At 37.2% G+C, this 17948-nt stretch overlaps 2 protein-coding genes across 2 annotated transcripts; one reads left to right on the top strand and one right to left on the bottom strand.

The window, feature by feature from the left end:
• Positions 1–7656: 7656 nt before the first annotated feature.
• Positions 7657–14827, bottom strand: LOC149117092 (sterile alpha motif domain-containing protein 3-like). The gene is made up of 9 exons (XM_089282772.1): positions 14293–14827; positions 13861–13946; positions 13355–13483; positions 12359–12673; positions 11851–12042; positions 11069–11431; positions 10252–10429; positions 9190–9278; positions 7657–8588 (listed from the first exon to the last, which is right to left on the bottom strand). Exons 1-9 carry the CDS (start codon positions 14420–14422, stop codon positions 8283–8285), a joined length of 1788 nt encoding a protein of 595 aa, XP_089138898.1. The 5' UTR covers positions 14423–14827; the 3' UTR covers positions 7657–8282.
• A 1572-nt stretch (positions 14828–16399) lies between these two features.
• Positions 16400–17258, top strand: LOC149117091 (uncharacterized). Its single transcript, XM_089282773.1, has 2 exons — positions 16400–16654; positions 16964–17258. Exons 1-2 carry the CDS (start codon positions 16523–16525, stop codon positions 17150–17152), a joined length of 321 nt encoding a protein of 106 aa, XP_089138899.1. The 5' UTR covers positions 16400–16522; the 3' UTR covers positions 17153–17258.
• The last annotated feature ends 690 nt before the right edge of the window (positions 17259–17948 follow it).

Here is a 17948-nt window from a genome sequence, read left to right as displayed (position 1 = left end):
ACAATGCATTTGTCGTTATCTCGCTCGACCACAAATTGCCCATTACACGGTGAGAACAAGTTCTTCCAGTGCAGGTGGATCTTTGCCATCCATGCCCATCAGAGCAGGGGAAGGGCATACTTTTCAACCCAAACAATGAACAATGGTAGGGTCAATTGTTGGTCATTGTACTCCACATCAACCAAGACTTGCCCTGCGATATCCAGCAGCATACCGGTGTAAGCATGAAATGACTCATTGACTGGCCTCAGTGCTAGGTATTTGAAATATCGTTCGTAATCCCTGTAACTCATGATAGATGCTGCTGCTCCCGTATCCACTTCCATTTGAAAATCAACATCTTCAATCAGCACAGGAACCTTAACTGCAGCGGCAGATATCTTCAAATCATGTGACTCAGACTCTTAAGTGAAAATAGACGCATGAAAACCATCTTCTGAGTCGCTTGTTCTTAGTTCCTCATAATCTTCTGCAAGACAGACATGTTGTCTGTCTTTCTTCGACTTAGGGGAGGACTTTCCATTAGGATATTCAGACTGCAAATGACCTGTTTTGTGGCACTTGAAACACGCTGCGCCTTTGGTTCTGCAGTTATCCTGCGTGTGATTTGTGAGGCCACAGCAGAAGCACCGCTTCTTGTCTCTGACAGACTGACCTGATTTTCCGTCTCTTGCGTGACCCTTACCTCACTTTGAAAAACGACTGCGTGACTTTTGGTTGTCACGCGTTACCTCATTCACACCACCACTCTCACCACTAGCGCTGGTTTCTCCCCCATGGGAATCTGCAATATCTTTCACATCTTTGCGTGCAGCTTCTTGTGCGATTGCTTCGTTCACTGCTTCTTGGAAGGTAAAGTTTCTTGACAAGAGTTTCTGCTTGACATGTGAATGTAATCCACAAATAAAATGATTGCGTAAATTATCATTTAACTGTTCATTCATATACTCACAAGTTCCAGCTAATTTCTTTAATTCCCAGACGAAGTCAGCGATGAACTGCCCTTATTGCTGAACAGCAGAATGGAAACGGTATCTCTCTGCGATCTTCAAATGCGTCGGCTTAAAATGCTCACGTAGCAGAGTCGCCAACTGATGAAATGTTTTTCATGTTTGGAGCGTCGGGAAATGCCAAATCTTTCAGCACTCAAAAAGAGTTGCTTCCTATAGATGTCAATAAAATCGCTCATCGTTTAGCAGCATTACCTTCATCATCCGCATGGTCATAGGCGGTAAAATACTCTTGAAGTCTTTCCAGGTAACTTTTGATATCTTCTGATTCAGCGTTGAACTGGTCAAAAGGTGGTCTACCGGCCATAATTTCCTTCGTTTATTCTCTCGGTTCCGGACTGTCTGTATGTGTTTTGAATTACTGCAGTTCACTACAGCTGACATTAACTTTCCAGAACCCTTGTTGCCACTATTAAGTACTAAACTTTAATGAACACAAAGATCCAACACTACAACGAGCACATGGCGAACCTGATCCGAAAACGCGTTGATCTGACGTAATAACACCTAAAAGAGGTACAGACGTGTCCAGACTCTTATGGGCAGGAGTACAAATATACCACAGAGTAGTGCTGTGGTGTACATTAAAGATTTCCTTGTTGATGAGACGCTTGTATCCCGTTAATCAGCTTCTACAGATCAAATCAACACATTAATTTTTGGTTATCATCTGTATTAAATCCATTTTGAAATCACAGGTTATCCTTGCAATCTGATTGGCTCTCAGTGGTGCGATTTATTTACAAATCGCACTATTTTTGCTCTAAATCACATCTTTTTCTCAGCCAATGAGAATGAGACAATAAAACAAAACAGCAAATCAGATTTCAAGGTTAGTTCAAAATAATAAATAAAATTTCAGGAAAATGAAAGGCAAAAAGTCATCGTGTGGCAAATTTTACAACTACTGTTGACAAAACTTTGTTGCTATTGTTGTTTTTTCCAAAACAAATTGAGGAATTTAATTAATTCAAGTTTCTGAATGACGATTATGAGCTTCTTCAGGCTGAAGACCTACTTTAATGGAAGTTTCCAACTTTCACTGTCCATATTTGGAGTCTGTAATTTGTTTTTTCCAAAAAAGTTGACGAATTTAATTAATTACAGTTTCTGAATGAGGATTATGATCTTCTTCAGGCTGAAGACCTACTTTAATGGAAGTTTCCAACTTTCAGTGTCCATTTTGACGAATATTTTGGCAATTTTTCTTCAACATCAGTCTGCTCAAGATCCGTATGATAGCGAGTCCAGTAAAACATAAACAAACGAAAACCACTCAACAACAAATTCAGAGCCATCTCAAGAAGGTAGATGTTTCCAGGTTTCTGGTAGTTTCAAACGAAGCATCACAGGAGCTCTACTCTGTCGCTGCAAATAAACATAGTCAAAATACGTCCCACTGCACAAAACAGTGGATGAACAAACGTCTTACGAAGCTGGTGCCAGTCCCAACATCTTGAAAATATCATGAAACAGATGGTGCTGCAAGAACTTGACAAGGTTCTGAGTATTGAGTCCTACGCCAAGGTCACAAAAAGAAACGGAGATGATAACGAGTTGGACTCCCTTAAAATCATGCCATTAAATGGTATTAAGAGTCCCTGTCCATAAAAATGGAAAATAACTCAGCAAGGGTCAAAAATTCGATTTCGCTCATATTTTCATGGCAGATAGGCTAGGGCATGACAAAAACTACTGGATAGTTTTTTTGGCAAAATATGCTTTTATTTCAAAGAAATAGGCAAATTACCAAATTCCTTTAAAATCTTCATTTGACGCATCATTTATTAAACTAGTTTGAGAGCCTCGCATGCAAAACCACATTATTCTTCCGTCTTTAAAGCACTCAAATATGTTTGTGTGATGTTTAAATGTGTACTGAGTTGATTTTAGGGAATGTTGCGTTGTGTCTTTGGGTGCAAAATAATTAGATTTTGAAGACATCTATTTTATTCACGTAAAAGTACTTCGTGAATATAATTAATTTTCACCATGTGCGAAACCTTCAAATGGATTAAGCTTCTGGTGGTTGATTTGCAGAAGGATGGTCTACAGATTCCTGTAAAAATTTCTTTGGGGAAATGATTGTGAGCGATCCGAGAGCTTTTCAAAGTACGTTAAAAATGCAAATATTTGACCATCGTCGTCAAATTTCAATTTACGGGTTGGACGTACATTTTACCATACGCCACATGACTTGACCTATGTTAAGTTGAAATAGACACAGAGCTGATAATTTCGAAAGGTTCTAACCTCATTTGCTGTAAAAGGCAGGTCCAAAGCCGATTTGACGTGTTTCTCTCACCATTCGTCGCACATAAAGCAGAAGTTTGCTTTTGTTTACATAACGTCCGATGTACATCGCCAACTGTCAACTTCTTTAATGGTCAAATACCATGAATCTGTGACCCTCTTTCGACACATGATCACCACTGCATCTAAGTCAAAAACGGCTGAGTCATTTGTAGATAGTTGCTTGCTTTGCACTACACCAAAATATTACGTTTGATCATCAAGGTTTGATGGCTTGAATCCTTGTTTGCAGCGGTTCCTTGTTCATCACGCAATGCTGTCATCCCATTTTAGGAGGTAGGGATAGGACAATTTCTATCCTAATAAGTAAGGCTCCGTAAGGCTTGGAACCACCAAGAGCACACAATCGCATTGAGTAGGAAAAGATTAAATTAAGAAATGAAAAGAATGAATAGTTTACCATTGCCCCTGTTGTTATCTTTTACTCGCCCACCGCTACCTACATGCCTTGCGTAATACTGTAACACTAAACTCATACCTAGGTCTTTTTGCGCTGTGCAATTATGTTTGGTTTACATGTAATACAGTGGGCTACCCTCGGGGAAATGATTGGTGAGTGCTTAATGGGGCTAGCCGCTTAAATAGAGGTTGTTGCACCTTGAACATTTAATTTTTCACTATCGGGTTATAAATTTCTTGGTGAACATGTAGTCAATTCAAGACAATCATGATAGGCGTGTGTTTGAATCATAACTCGTCATGCACCTTCAATTTCAGACTCTTCTGCCATCGCCCTTTCCAAAACAAAGTTTTTAAATTTTGAGTGGCCGCTTAATAGGGGTAAAGACAATAATGAAACCCTTATCGGAACTACCAAATGGTGGCCGGGGAGGTAACTGGTCAATAGGTGTTTTACTTACAATATTTTACTGACAATAATTTTGGACTGTACTGACAACAGTCCTCTATTTTCTGTTACAAACATACCAATGCCTCGCCACTAAGCAAACAAAATACGTCAAAATGGCATGGCCAGGGCTATTTACTCACGTAATTACTGATTAAATTTAGTCCATTTTTCTCACAAATTAGACACATCGTGATTTCCTATTTTTATTTAATCTAGTTCTTCATTGATCTATAATTTATTTATGGTGATTTTTTTAAAATTCTAGTGGGTACAGGCACTAGCTTTATCAGCTGTTGTCTGAAACAAACATGATTTGGACCAAGGTCGCATACACTATAGAATACAATTACATAAATATACACATATTATTATATATATGAACAAACAGATGAACTATGATTAAATTGTTTCACTTACCCTGAGAGTGCTCTATACAAAATAGATCCAAATGTGCAGCATATGCCGTGACAGCATTGCATGACGAACAAATAACAGCTGTAAGATTGTGCTGCGCCAACACGCTTATCTGCAATGGTCAGCAATCAATCAAACGTAATATTTTGGCACACTGCAAAGCAAGCAACTATCTACAAATGACTCGGCAGTTTTTTAATTAGATGCAGTGATGTTCATATGCACAGAAAGATGGTCACGGATGCGTGGTATTCGACCATTAAATAAGCTGACAGCTGGCGATGTACATTGGATGTTGTGTAAACAAAAGCAAACTTCTGCTTTATGTGCGACGAATGGTGAGAAACACGTCAAATCGGCTTTGGACCTGCCTTTTACAGCAAATGAGGTTAGAACATTTCGAAATTATCAGCTGTGTCTATTTCAACTTAAGATAGGTCAAGTCATGTGGTGTATGCTAAAATGTACGTCCAACCCGTAAATTGAAATTTGACGACGATGGTCAAATATTTGCATTTTTAACGTACTTTGAAAAGCTCTCGGATCGCTCACAATCATTTCCCCAAAGAAATTTTTACAGGAATCTGTAGACCATCCTTCTGCAAATCAACCACCAGAAGCTTAATCCATTTGAAGGTTTCGCACATGGTGAAAATTAATTATATTCAGAAGTACTTTTACGTGAATAAAATAGATCTCTTCGAAATTTAATTATTTTGCACCTGAAGAGACAACACAACATTCCCTAAAATCAACTCAGTACACATTTAAACATCGCACAAAAGTATTTGAGTGTTTTAAAGACGGAAGAATAATGTGATTTTGCATGCGAGGCTCTCAAACTAGTTTAATAAAATGGTGCGTCAAATGACGATTTTAAAGGAATTTGGTAATTTGCCTATTTCTTTGAAAGAAAAGGATATTTTGCCAAAAAAACTATGTAGTAGTTTTTGTCATGCCCTAGCCTATCTACCATAAGAATATGAGCGAAATTGAATTTTTGACCTTTGTCACGAAATTAAGAATTTGTCTGATTTTTACAGGCAGGCACTCTTAAAAGAAAAAAACGTACTATCCACTGGGCATCATGCGCTCGAAGGAGTTTTACAATTCAAATGAAATCCTTCGCAGAATTACACATGATGCACCTACAAATTCCTTCTCCAAAGACAACGAAAAGTCTCAGCCTCAACCACAGAAGAAAGGAAGGCCTTCCATCATTGATTCAGGCGAAGAGAATTTAACTTTTATGCATGAAGTAGACTATTTTCGTTCCAAATTCAGAACTGCTTGTGTCTTTGTCATGCTTGAATGAGTTTTTGTCACATGACATCGTTTTGCATACTAATAAGACGTAAAGGCGTTTCCAGTTCTGTTATTTTCAAGAAACTGGCTACAGAAACAATAGACCAAAATCTAAAATGTTAGGTGACAAAATTGTGCGATTTTAAAATGGATCTAATAAAGTGGTAATTGAACTTCGTGTCATGCAATTTTGGTCTGAAATCATACTTGTGATTTCAAATCAAACTCGTGCTGCACAGTCGTTCGCTTTTGAAATTCCGCATATGATTTCAGACCAAATTGCTCTCCACTCAGTTTAATGACCATTATTAATCAAACTAGGCCTTTTATTAACCAGAATGATAATTAAAGTGACGTTTCTTTTAAGATGCAACTGTCCTTTAAAAATTAATAACTCGCAAGGTTACATAAATCATTTCCTAACACCATTAACACATTTAATAGGAACTTCTACAATTAACAAAAAGCTGAAGTGACATAGTGTTTTAAACTAGAGAGTTCCATCTAAATATGATCTTTACTTTAATGTAGGCCCTTCCTGGGAACTTTTCCTCCCTTTCATAGATTGCTCTGAGATCATCATCCTTCTGCCAATGTGTTTCTATTGCTGCTTTTGTGAGTGATCCTGTTGTTGAGACAGCAAGAAGTTCAGAAAATTTTCTTTTAATCCCTTAAGTGTCCTCCATTGACCATGACTGGCATGATGACTTGACCGAAGCAGCTTCCTCTGGCCTCCATTAGTGGCAACGTAATTTGCTGTTTTTTCAGCAGCATCCATGGTAGGGAGATTACCAATTGACGCTGCTGCAGTTTTCTTTTGTTCACAAAGAATCCACGTTTGGACATTTCTCACTTTGGCTTTGCCAACTAGGATCACCTTAAGGGCTCTGTCCATCTTGAGCTTATCGCAAATCATCTGCTCACTCATTTTAAGACCTTGCTGGATTTCCTTTTTGAACAACATTTTTAGTACTGCCTTTTCGTTGTCGGTTATAGTGATGCTGTGTCTGGTGTCTGTGGACAATGTTGTCAACATTCCATCTTCGCCATCTGATCCTTTGTGTTTGTCAGCTTCACCATTCGTGCCATCACCTGCACCATTCACGCTGTCAGTTACACCATTGACACCGTCAGCTTCACGATTCGCACCATTACTTTTGCCATTAGCATTGTCATCTTTGCCATTAGCACCGTCAGCTTCACCATCCGGGCGGTCATCTTCACAGTAAATTTCAGAGAGTTATTTTAACTCTAAAATTGGAGTTAAAATTTTAGGTACAGGATAACTCCTTTTTTGGGGTTGTTTTAACTCCTTAATTTAACTCCAAATTTGGGGTTAAAACAACTCTGAGGTTGGGGTTATATTAACTCTTAAAACGGAGTTATTCTAACTCTATGGAGTTATTTTCACTCCAAAAATGGAGTTAAAAGTTTAGGTACAGGATAACTCCTTTTTTGAGGTCATTTTAACTCCTCATGATTTAACTCCTTGATTGGAGTTACTTTAACTCTAAAAAAGGAGTTAAAAAGAACTCCTTTTTGAGGATACATTTAACTCTTTCAGGAGGGAGTTAATAGACCAGGTTTGACATATAAAAATTCAGCCTAAAACAACAGACCTTTGCACAAGGCTCGGCGGTTTATTCCCCAGAGCCTTTGTGAAAGAGAAGTACGTTAGCTTTAAAACAAAACTACAGCAATATAATGCAACAGAACTATGAATTGCAACTTAAATTACTCCAGTATACGACACACACACATATATTTGCTTCTGATAGTGGTTTATTAACCAAACACTCAAAAATTACCTTGGAGTATCACCATTACAATTTTTATTATCACAATATCACTATCATTCATGGTAGTAATGAAACATAAATAATAACAACTATCTGAAACCCTTATAAAATCTTTCTGCAGGAAAGAGAATAAAAAAAAAAATAAAATACATCTGTTGCATAAATAGTCTCAATTGAAATATAACTTAATGAAATCTAGCTGCTGAAGTGGTTTATTAGCAAAACACTCCAAAAGAGATTGAAAAAATGAAATACAAAGTACCCGTGTATGTATCTACCTGTGTGGGTACTTGCTTGCTTGGTACATGGTACAATACATGAAGAACAAGCTACACTATCAAAGCCCTGACCAATTCTGAATTTAACTATCTTGACAGGAAAGAAATTTTATAATATATCTATTGCATAAATAGCCTATCAATTATAGTATAATTCTATGAAATCTATATTCGTGTTATGTATTACTTTGTCCAAAATCACTAATTATTACAGGGTTTCTGTATAATTTTTAGAAAATAATTAAATAAATATTGTATAAACAATTATAAACTAATTCATAGTATTTTATAATGCAGCCTCTTACAAAGCTTCCTACATTTTCAGAGCTGAAATAAATTTATTTACTGCTACTCGCTTTTTGGCAGTTTGGTGTATATCAAGCAAAGCAGCTTCACAGAAAAAAAAGGCATTAGAGCACTTAGTAGGATACATTATGTTAAACACATAATAACATGCCACAAGAAGGCTTAATGTGGCGGCCATGGAGGTGGACCCCAAGTCCAGAACGACCTCCCCCTCAACTGCTATGCTTAGCATGTCCAAATCCCAAAATTCCCCAGAACCAATGTTTCTGGGGAATTTTGTCTGCTTGATCACATTGTCAAGAGATTCTTCCTCCTACATGGAAAACAAAAAAGAAATTATTGTAAATGAAACATCCCAGGTCATCCTTGATATTCAAATACATAAAGCTTTTATAAGCTCAACCTACAGGAAAAACAGATCAAGTTATACCAATAAATTACTAACATTTAGGTATTGAACTAATTATTATAAATTACATATCTACCTTCATTCCAGGTTGTAATGTAACATTTAAAACTCAAATGATACATGTAAATGGATTATTATTTTGTATATTATTTTGTAATTGCCATTGTCAAGAAGTGTTTTTGGCTGCCTGGAGACAAGTTTTGATGGCCATTGCCATTCTGGAGAGGTGACCATTGTGGAGAGGTCAAAGTAAGAGTTAATGTATGGACCATTCACTGGGACCAAAAACAGTTGCTACTGTAGAGAGGTGGCTCTTACTGGAATATTTCATTCTGGGGTGGAAGGAACGGTAAACAACAGTGGCCCAATAAACAAACACGAGAGATTAATAAAGTTGTGATGTGTCTTCATTCCAGACCAGAATTAGAAGTGACAACACTTTGTATAACTGGGCCTTGTATGTTACATTATTTTATATTTCAATTATGCATGGAATTAGCCATACCGTGCAGATCTTAATGAAGTCTTCTGTGCTTCCTCCCTTTTCCCTCAAAAGACGTGGCAACAACAAAACAGCAGCAGCCTCTTCAATTCCTTGAAATCAAAATACAACTATCAGTCAAAGATATTCCCTCTGTTTAAAGCTGATATATAATTAACATTAGTATCACCCAACTAGTGGACTAATGCAAATCCTGCATTTTGATTGGCTATGCTACTAGAGGACTATTAGCAATAGTCATCGAGTAGTGAAATTCTTTTGTATTCCCAAATAAATCTTTCTTCAACTTGCTTTGTTAACTTTATTTCTGCTTTTTCTGTCCAACTAGTTGGGTGATACTAAAACAATCAGACCCTTTGCCCTCAGAGGCTATGGGTCTAATTGTTTAATAGTCTCTATTTGGCCTGGAATTATGCTTTGACATATATTTTTTATGTGCAGTCATTACCTTTTTGGGGAAGCTTGTAGTTTTCCAAGAGTGTAGCTGAAAAAAAACTATGAGCTTCTTGGGGCAGATGTCCATGGGAAAATATCCAAGCATATTTTTATGCTAAATGGAGGTGATTGTGTTTATTATAAAATATTTAGGGAATATCACTGAAATATTCTCCAGTCTGAGCTGGGAAATATTCAGTCATGTGACACATTTAAACCACTTGAGCATGAGCAAAGATATTTGATGGAAATTATAATAATATTTTAACAACCATGACAAAGATAATGATGACAACAAACTGTAATGTTACAGAAAATACTCAAAACCTTAACCACTGAAGTTTTTGTTCAGTTTCAGCTCCTCGACCTTCTCCCACAGAGAGTGCAATTCCACTTCACACTTCCCCATAGAAGTTTAGCCTTTACGACCCCCACTACTGCAAAATTTGCAATACCTTCTGTGTGGTGTGTATAGATATTTTCTGGAAGCACACACTGATTTCAAAAGTGCATGATAAGTCACATTAGGTAAAAAAAAAAACACCTCTAGTCAATAATGTATGTAATGTATGTATTATGAAGGGAACCAACAAGAAGACAAATTATGCATAATTTTACAATAGAAATTACCTTTTTTTTTTGATGGGTTTTCTGTGAGAGCATCTTTCATAGCTGGCACCACATCTTTTGCAATTTGTTGAGGTTCAGCAAATGCCAGGATTTTCTCCACCCAGACCTGCTGAAAAGTTTCAGTCATTTCCCTTACAGGGTTTTTCCTGCCCAAAATTCTTGCAAACTCTGCCTTTATCTGAAATTAAAAGAAATGCTTACATGTATGTCTTTAACTGATTGAAGCGAAGCCTAAGAATTAAGTAAAATCTACCTAGTTTATGTGCAGTTACAATGGAACTGTTAATACTGTCACTTCATTATTACAGCCACTTTATTCTGGCCCAGACAAAAGCTCAGTCATTTGTTTATTTAGAAAAAATCCTTTTACCCAGCCACCATTTTAATACGGCCAGATTCTTGTGGCCCATTGGTGACTGGATTGACAGGTTTCCACTGTATATCATATCACAAGGTGTAACAAATTGCAATAAAACCAACAATGTACAATCTCAAATAATATGACAGTCTAGGTCGCTACCTTACCCTCATTCCATGTTGAAAACTCTTATAGTCCTTAGGTACATTACTTTTCCACAATACACAACAAATTTAGGGGTTCAACAGATGAAAAACATGGATGACTGAATATCATACAACTTTTGTTAAGGATTGTAATAACATAATGATAACAAAAAAGATGAATGGTATAAAGCCTTTAACTTCCAGTTTCACTGTATCTTAAAGGAAACAGTATAAATTCCATTTCCATAAGATATTTCAATGATATCCGAGTTTTTATGGTTACTTACTACCTCCTCCTCTCAGATACACTCACCCCAAATGGTGTTTTAAGTGCTGGGTATTCTTCAATGAAGCTACTTATGGGTACCGTTTCTTTGAGGAACCACTGCCTTCTGTGGCTATGTGTCAACTCCATGAGTTCCTTCACCATTGCCAAATTTCGGTTAGATGATCGGGCCATTTCTTTCTTCATAGCTTTAACATGCTCCTGGCAAGTCTCTGCTGTTTCGCCTTCTGGCATTTCAAATATTTCTTCTATGCGCCTTTTTTTCGGCTGTGGTTCTTTTTTTTCTCCCATGTCATTATTATGGTTCCTTGCTGTGGATGTTTCCACGCCCTTTTGTCCAGTTTTCCTCAGGTTTTTGAATCGGTTCTTAAATGCTGTTTCCCAGGAACCCTGAAGTTTTGATAAGCAGTTGAATTACCATACAAGAACACAATAAGACATATCAGCTACAGTGACACTTGCTGTGTAGTGGATTCCCACTAAGTAAATTTACAGATAGAATGGGCAACTTTTGATATATTGAAATTCAGCTTGTTAGTGAGGTCTTGAGGACATAAACAACATAAATGAATAAACATGGTCATTCAAGTGCTCACATTCAAGCTTTGATACTGTGATGCAAATTACAAGGAAACAGTCTCTTTTCAATAAATATTTGCCACTCACTGTCGCTGCAAAATTTATGTTCTTATACCTTTTTTTCCTAAACAACTTTTCCTAAGCTGCAACAGGAAGAAAAAAAACATGCTTCCTTGGAACTTTTATCGAAATACACTATAATGACTATAAACGTTGTTCACTCAACTTACAATTCCACTGCCAATGGCATCTCTCAAAAAAGGAAACTTTTTTATGAGAAGGAAGGCAACATGCTCCCTCTCTGCCTTTGTAGGGTACATTGTGTGTACCCTTAGACTGGAACACACATCTCTCGTCAACTCATTCCTCCTGTTGCCCGTCAACTTTTTTTCTTCAAGTGCCTTGTTTACAGCAGGTGAAAACTGAGGGGAAAAGATAACATTGCAATCAGTCTAATTTTTTTACTGAAATCCATGGAACCATACAGGTTAAGTACAATTTGCCTATGCAGCATTTACCTGTAAGATATTAATATATTCTTTTTAAATTCTGGGAATGAAACTGGTTGTACTGAGTAAAGGAAGCAAAAGTCTGTAAGTAATACTAGATTTTGGGAAAATGTTCATCCAAATAATAACCTTGTTTAGGTGTTGTCTACTGCTCTAAATATGTTAGAAGAGGCTTTGGAAGACCTCTCAGTCATTAACTTATTGCATAACATTTTACAAACAAACTCACAGTAGATGGAAGCTGAAAATTCACCAGCCAAGATGAACCACACTTTGAGTTTAAAGGTTGACAGGGACTAAAGGCACATAATTTCGAAGATGAAGAAGATGACAGTGTTGAGGCAGGAGAAGATGACAGGGACTTTGCTAAAGAAGGTGGAGATGACTTTGCTGAAGATGGTGATGACTTAGTTGAAGATGCTGATGACTCTGTTGAAGATGACGATGAGGACTTTGCTGAAGATATTGATGCGTTGGCTGAAGAAGATGCTAACTCAATGGATGAAGTAATTGAAAGATCACTTGAACTTGGATGTGAGTTTATCTGATTAATACATAAAGAAATGAATCAATAAAATGTATATTAATAACTGTTGTTAGTATATACCACACAAGTGAATAGTGCTTTTCGCTTGCGCTGATTGGCTAGCTCGGAGGTGATTAACCAGTACTATTCACCTCTGAGCAGCTGAAGAAAAACAAAGTGGCTCCCCGTTTCAAATAAAGTTACTCTCAAACAAGTAAAGTTACTCTTTGGTCTGCTAGTTATTCAGCTTGTGTGGTATATACTAAAACAATCATTCACCTCAGAGTTGGTGAAAGTGGTGGATATTTACCTCCACTTTGGTGAATAATTGTTAATTATTGTCAAGTGGAAATAGTTCAAGAACCACTAAATGGGGGCACTAAAGAAATATAAAATTTAAACCACCAAAATCTGGGAAGGCTGATACAAAGAGAAAGTAAGATTTTAATTTGCCCATATTCTAAAACAAGGTCTGTAAAAAGTTAAATTAATTTAAGACACCCCATCCAATGAAAGACAAAGAAGCCACATTTAACTCAGCAAATCACTGTTTTGATTCATGACACTTAACACATTTTCATACAGCTAAGTTAATTAAATTCAGCTAGAGTTGAATAGCTAATACTGGTGCTTGTTGTATATCTTGACAAATATTTACTTGTATCAATATACAGTGGCTTAATTCTCAGTAAACCTCACCTCCTCCATGCTACTCTCTTTTACAAACTTAGCACATGCAGCCTTGACTCTTAACACTTGACCCCCACTAATTCCGCAAGACTTCAGAAGCTCCTCACTGGCAGAAGTCAAGTCCTCTACTGTAATAAGCTACAGAGAGACAATTTCAGTAAAAGGCAATTTCCTACTATTCAAACCCACTTCTTATCTTAGGAGAGTTTATTACAATCAAAATTTATCCCCTAGGAATAAAACAGCGCCAGTGTGATGATCCCCTAATTGTATGTTTAACCTGGTTTTTCTTTGGCCCTGAAAAAGAAGCCAACTATCCGGTAAAGCCCTTCAGAAGTAAGCTTACTGTATGTACAAGAGAGTGATAAAAATGAAATTAAAACCCGAAAATTACTGTAGAAGGAATTTCTGTCGTGTAATTTCACCAGATTTTAATTCCATACGGTAATGAAAGGGTCAACAAGGCTATCAAGGGTCAATCGATGGAAACAGCGAGTTTTCAGCGGCAAACCTACCTCGTCTTTGACCAGATTCTGAATTGTTTCCTCCTTTACTCGCCCTTGTAAGAGAAAGCGCTCCAATTCTATGTCCATGTTAAATGCTGCAATCAAAAATCGTTGAAACAGTGAGCTTAGAAGTATCAAAATATTTGCATTTGTATTGTGAAAAAGGTCAGCACAATTTAATTATGGGTCGTGACCTCATGTACCGGTACAGAGAGGAATGACCATTGCACTGCTTTTCTTTACAAGTCTTTGTTTAGCTTTTGTATATTGTTAGGTATTTTGTTATCGGTTCTTTAGTATCGGTTCAATACACGCGGACAGTTACCACAAATTAACATGGGCCGTACATGCACGAGTGAACATCGTCATATGGAATGAAAGATTCAAAAGGAGATTACCGCAATTAGCGACACTTAACAAAGAAAGTGATAAGTTACTAACCTTTTATAGTCTTTTCTTCAATTTTGAGGTAAATGAAGAGCGAAATGAAGCCTGTGTAGCGATCGATACTCACACAACCGTTGCAAAACGAAAGAGTGCACCAACCTAGCTTGCCCGCGCAAACTTTCATATCTCATATCACGTGTCTGCTCACATGCAGAAATATTTTTGTCTAGGGTAGACAGAGTAAGCAATCACAAGGCCCGTGAAAGAGCAACCCTTGCATTGTTTTGTTTCAAGAGTTCGTTAAAAGTATTCCACTGGGTATCTTGTGTTTTCTTATGGCTTTTTACCTGAATTTGTGGTCTTGACAGAAATCTCTGCTTTATCCAGGGGAGGAGGGGTGACATGAGCCACTTGAATGACCTTTGGAGTGTGATGGTAATCTATTCCCCGCGTGCGGGAAAGTTGGAAGGTCAATCCAGGGCGCATAGAATATAAATAAGCGCCCAGGTCAATCGAAGTGAACGAACCTAGACCTAGCTGAGATAGATCTGATATACGATGGCGTATCGTTGCAATCTTTGCGTGAATTTCATCGTCATTACATTGTCCTTTCTGCTTAACCATTTGTATCGTTGTCATTCCAGCGATCCGAACTTCCACGCTCTTTGTGGAATTAATGGCTGCGCGAAGACCTACAGGAAATGCATTTCTTTCCGAAACCATATCATTAGAAAGCACGGAGATTTGTTAAAGGCCGAAAGAAGTGGAGGAAACGTACAAGAGATCAATCACAACTCGAGTGGAAGTGATATGGATGGTGAAATAAATGAAGACAACGATGGCACCTACGATTTTGCACCTTTGCCGCCGTTCGACTTTCAGCGAGAATCGGAAGAAATCCGTCGTACTGGCGCCCTACATTTGTTGAGAATGAAAGATAAAGACAGAGTTTCGCAGGCAGGTATCGATTCTTTCATTGAAAATACCACCAGCATAGTGAGAACAAGTATAGAGATACTAAAAGCGGGACTTATGAACAGATTGGATACAGCCGGAATAGATTTTAGCGCAGTTCCCGGCCTGCCAGAACTTTTCCAGGAAGACAGCTTGGCAGTGAATCCTTTTTCTGGCTTAACAAACAAAAACGAGCAAAACAAATACTTTAAAGATCACTTGAATCTTGTGGTAAGTTACCTTGTCACTAAAGATAAAGTAAAATAATAAAAATCTAGAGATAATAATAATGCACCAGTCAATGTAGGGGTGCCGGACATACCCCGGGGAATTTGACATTTTAGCCTATTTTGATGTCCCTTCCCTGGGGCTAACATGTTTCTAAGATGATGTCTATTTGCTGCAACAGACTTTCTCTTTCATCTTGTTATATCCCAAGCTTTGTAAAGAGGCATTTCTCCCAAGAAAAAGCATCTATTATAGCTGTTTATTTTGAGCATTGAATAATTTTAACAAGTATTATACATTGAACTCACTATCTCTTTTCTGATTGGCCAAAAGCGTACAGTGAATTTTCGAAATCAGCACCTGTGATGTTGTAACTGCAGATTATACAATAATCATGTCAAGGTCATGGGTAATCATGTGAAGGTCACAGGTAACCATGTTGTGCATGACCATGGTCCATGATTTCTAAAGGTAATCATGTCAAGTTTGCTCGCTTTGTTTTGCTTGCTGTCAGTATGGGAGCACAAACATGAGTTTTTTTAGTTTCGTTCAATGTGTAATAAAACAATTATTAGATTCAGTTTTTGTGATATCCAGAATAATCAAGGTCTCGGTAAGGGTTATCAGCCTCGGCCTTTGGCTTCGGCTGGTAGCCTTGACCTTGACCTTCATTATTCTCGGATATCACAAAAACCTAATCTAGTAATTGTTTGTAAATGGTCAATGAACACAGGTGCACAAAGGGAACTTCCTTAAGGACACTGCAGTGCTAAAGAAGTCTGGGTAGATAAATGTTTTAAAGACAGCTGGAGTAGGTTCCATGCGCTTGCATGATCTTGTCAACAAATAACGAGTGCTTTTTCCTTCACATTTAGCTTCTTGTTCAAATAGATAACATCTGTATTTACTTTATTTTTGACCAGTTTTAATTTTGAAGTTATGAAGACTTCAAATCAACCATGTTCATTTCAAGGACACTTAGTATAAATTACTTAATGTGCTATAATCAGGATGATATCATAAAGAGAAATTGTTGTCTGAAAATGCCTTTATTGGACATCATTCTGATTGGAAACTTACACAGGAGCCAAGAAAGATTGTCATGGGACAGTACCATAAGAAGGTGCGTAGAGGGAACAAGTTAAAGGACATTAGAAAAACAGATGATGCATACTACATTCCATTACTCGAAAGTCTGGAGCAGCTGTTGAATGATGACTCTATTTTAGAAGAGGTTTGTGCTTAAATTGTTTTGAACTTGATAAAACATGCTACCTTACACAGTGCTACATTTTGTATTTTGATTCAACATTTGTGTTATTCCACATGTGTTTGATAAGTGTAGTGTATTGTGTTGTTTCAGAAAATATCCATAACCCCCCAACAGAAGGTTTTTTAGCTTGAACCCCCAAACCCCTCAGGAAATTCCAGTTTAGCGTCATACTTTCCTTAAAAAAAATTCTTTTAAAACCGCTTCCCCCTTAGAATTTCCGATAGCCTTCCTTGGCGAATTCTGGAACTCCACATTTGTTTTTTTTTTTAGATTGACAATCCACACATAAGAAATGATGGTCTTCTTAGTGACTACTGTGATGGAGACATTTTCAGACAACATCCACTTTTCTCACGGGATCCCAAAGCCTTGCAATTGATTCTATATTTTGATGAATTTGAAGTATGCAATCCTCTTGGATCAAGGGCCAATAAGCACAAGATTGGTATGTTTATATAATAGCCATTGGTCACTGAACCCATGCTGTCTCATTAACAGAGAATAGTCTCAAGATTGTATATAGTTTACCTAAATGTAGCCTGTTCCAGGCTCTCAGTGGTTGGTAATGAGCAACAAAAGGAGGGTGAGGAATAGAAGAAATGAGGGAGGACTAAAGTGGAAAGTGAGGGAGAGAGCTTGGTAGTCATCTTGGTAGTCATCTTTATTTAGAATGACTGCCACATTTGTTTGCCTCAATGGCTTACTCACTGACAGCAACAGTGAACATTGTATAATTTTAGAGCTCTCCAATTCTAACATTTCTTACCTCATGCAATCAAAATACTCGTTTGTTGAATAGAAAACAATTCTTGTACTTGAAAGTTAACACTCAAAGTAATTATTATTGTATTCCTTAATATCATTATTTAGAAGGCTTTTATTACACTCTTGGAAACATACGACCAGAAAATAGATCACACAAGAATGCCATTCAGTTACTTGGCCTAGTTACAACCAAACACCTAAAAAAATATGGAGTGGAACCTCTACTGAATGCTTTTATGCAAGATTTGGCTCAACTAGAACAAGTGAGTGTTTTGTAGAGACTAGATCTTGAAATCACTATTTTATATCCCATGGGTATCATCAAAACAAGTGAGCAACATTTTGCAGCATAAACAAAAATGATCACTGTTGATTTGATTCAATATAAGAAACTTCAGTATCATGATGATCATTGATTCCACTCTGAGTTTTTTGCAACCTTTCCCATTAATAATACTTTTTACTATTATATCCATATTGATTATGTAGA

This window comes from Orbicella faveolata, unplaced genomic scaffold (genome assembly GCF_042242905.1).
Source record: "Orbicella faveolata isolate gen_17 unplaced genomic scaffold, um_ofav_v1 contig_12, whole genome shotgun sequence".
Classification (NCBI taxonomy): Eukaryota; Metazoa; Cnidaria; class Anthozoa; order Scleractinia; family Merulinidae; genus Orbicella; species Orbicella faveolata.
The sequence above is the reverse complement of the archived record's forward strand: the minus strand, read 5'-3'. Positions and strand labels throughout refer to the sequence as shown.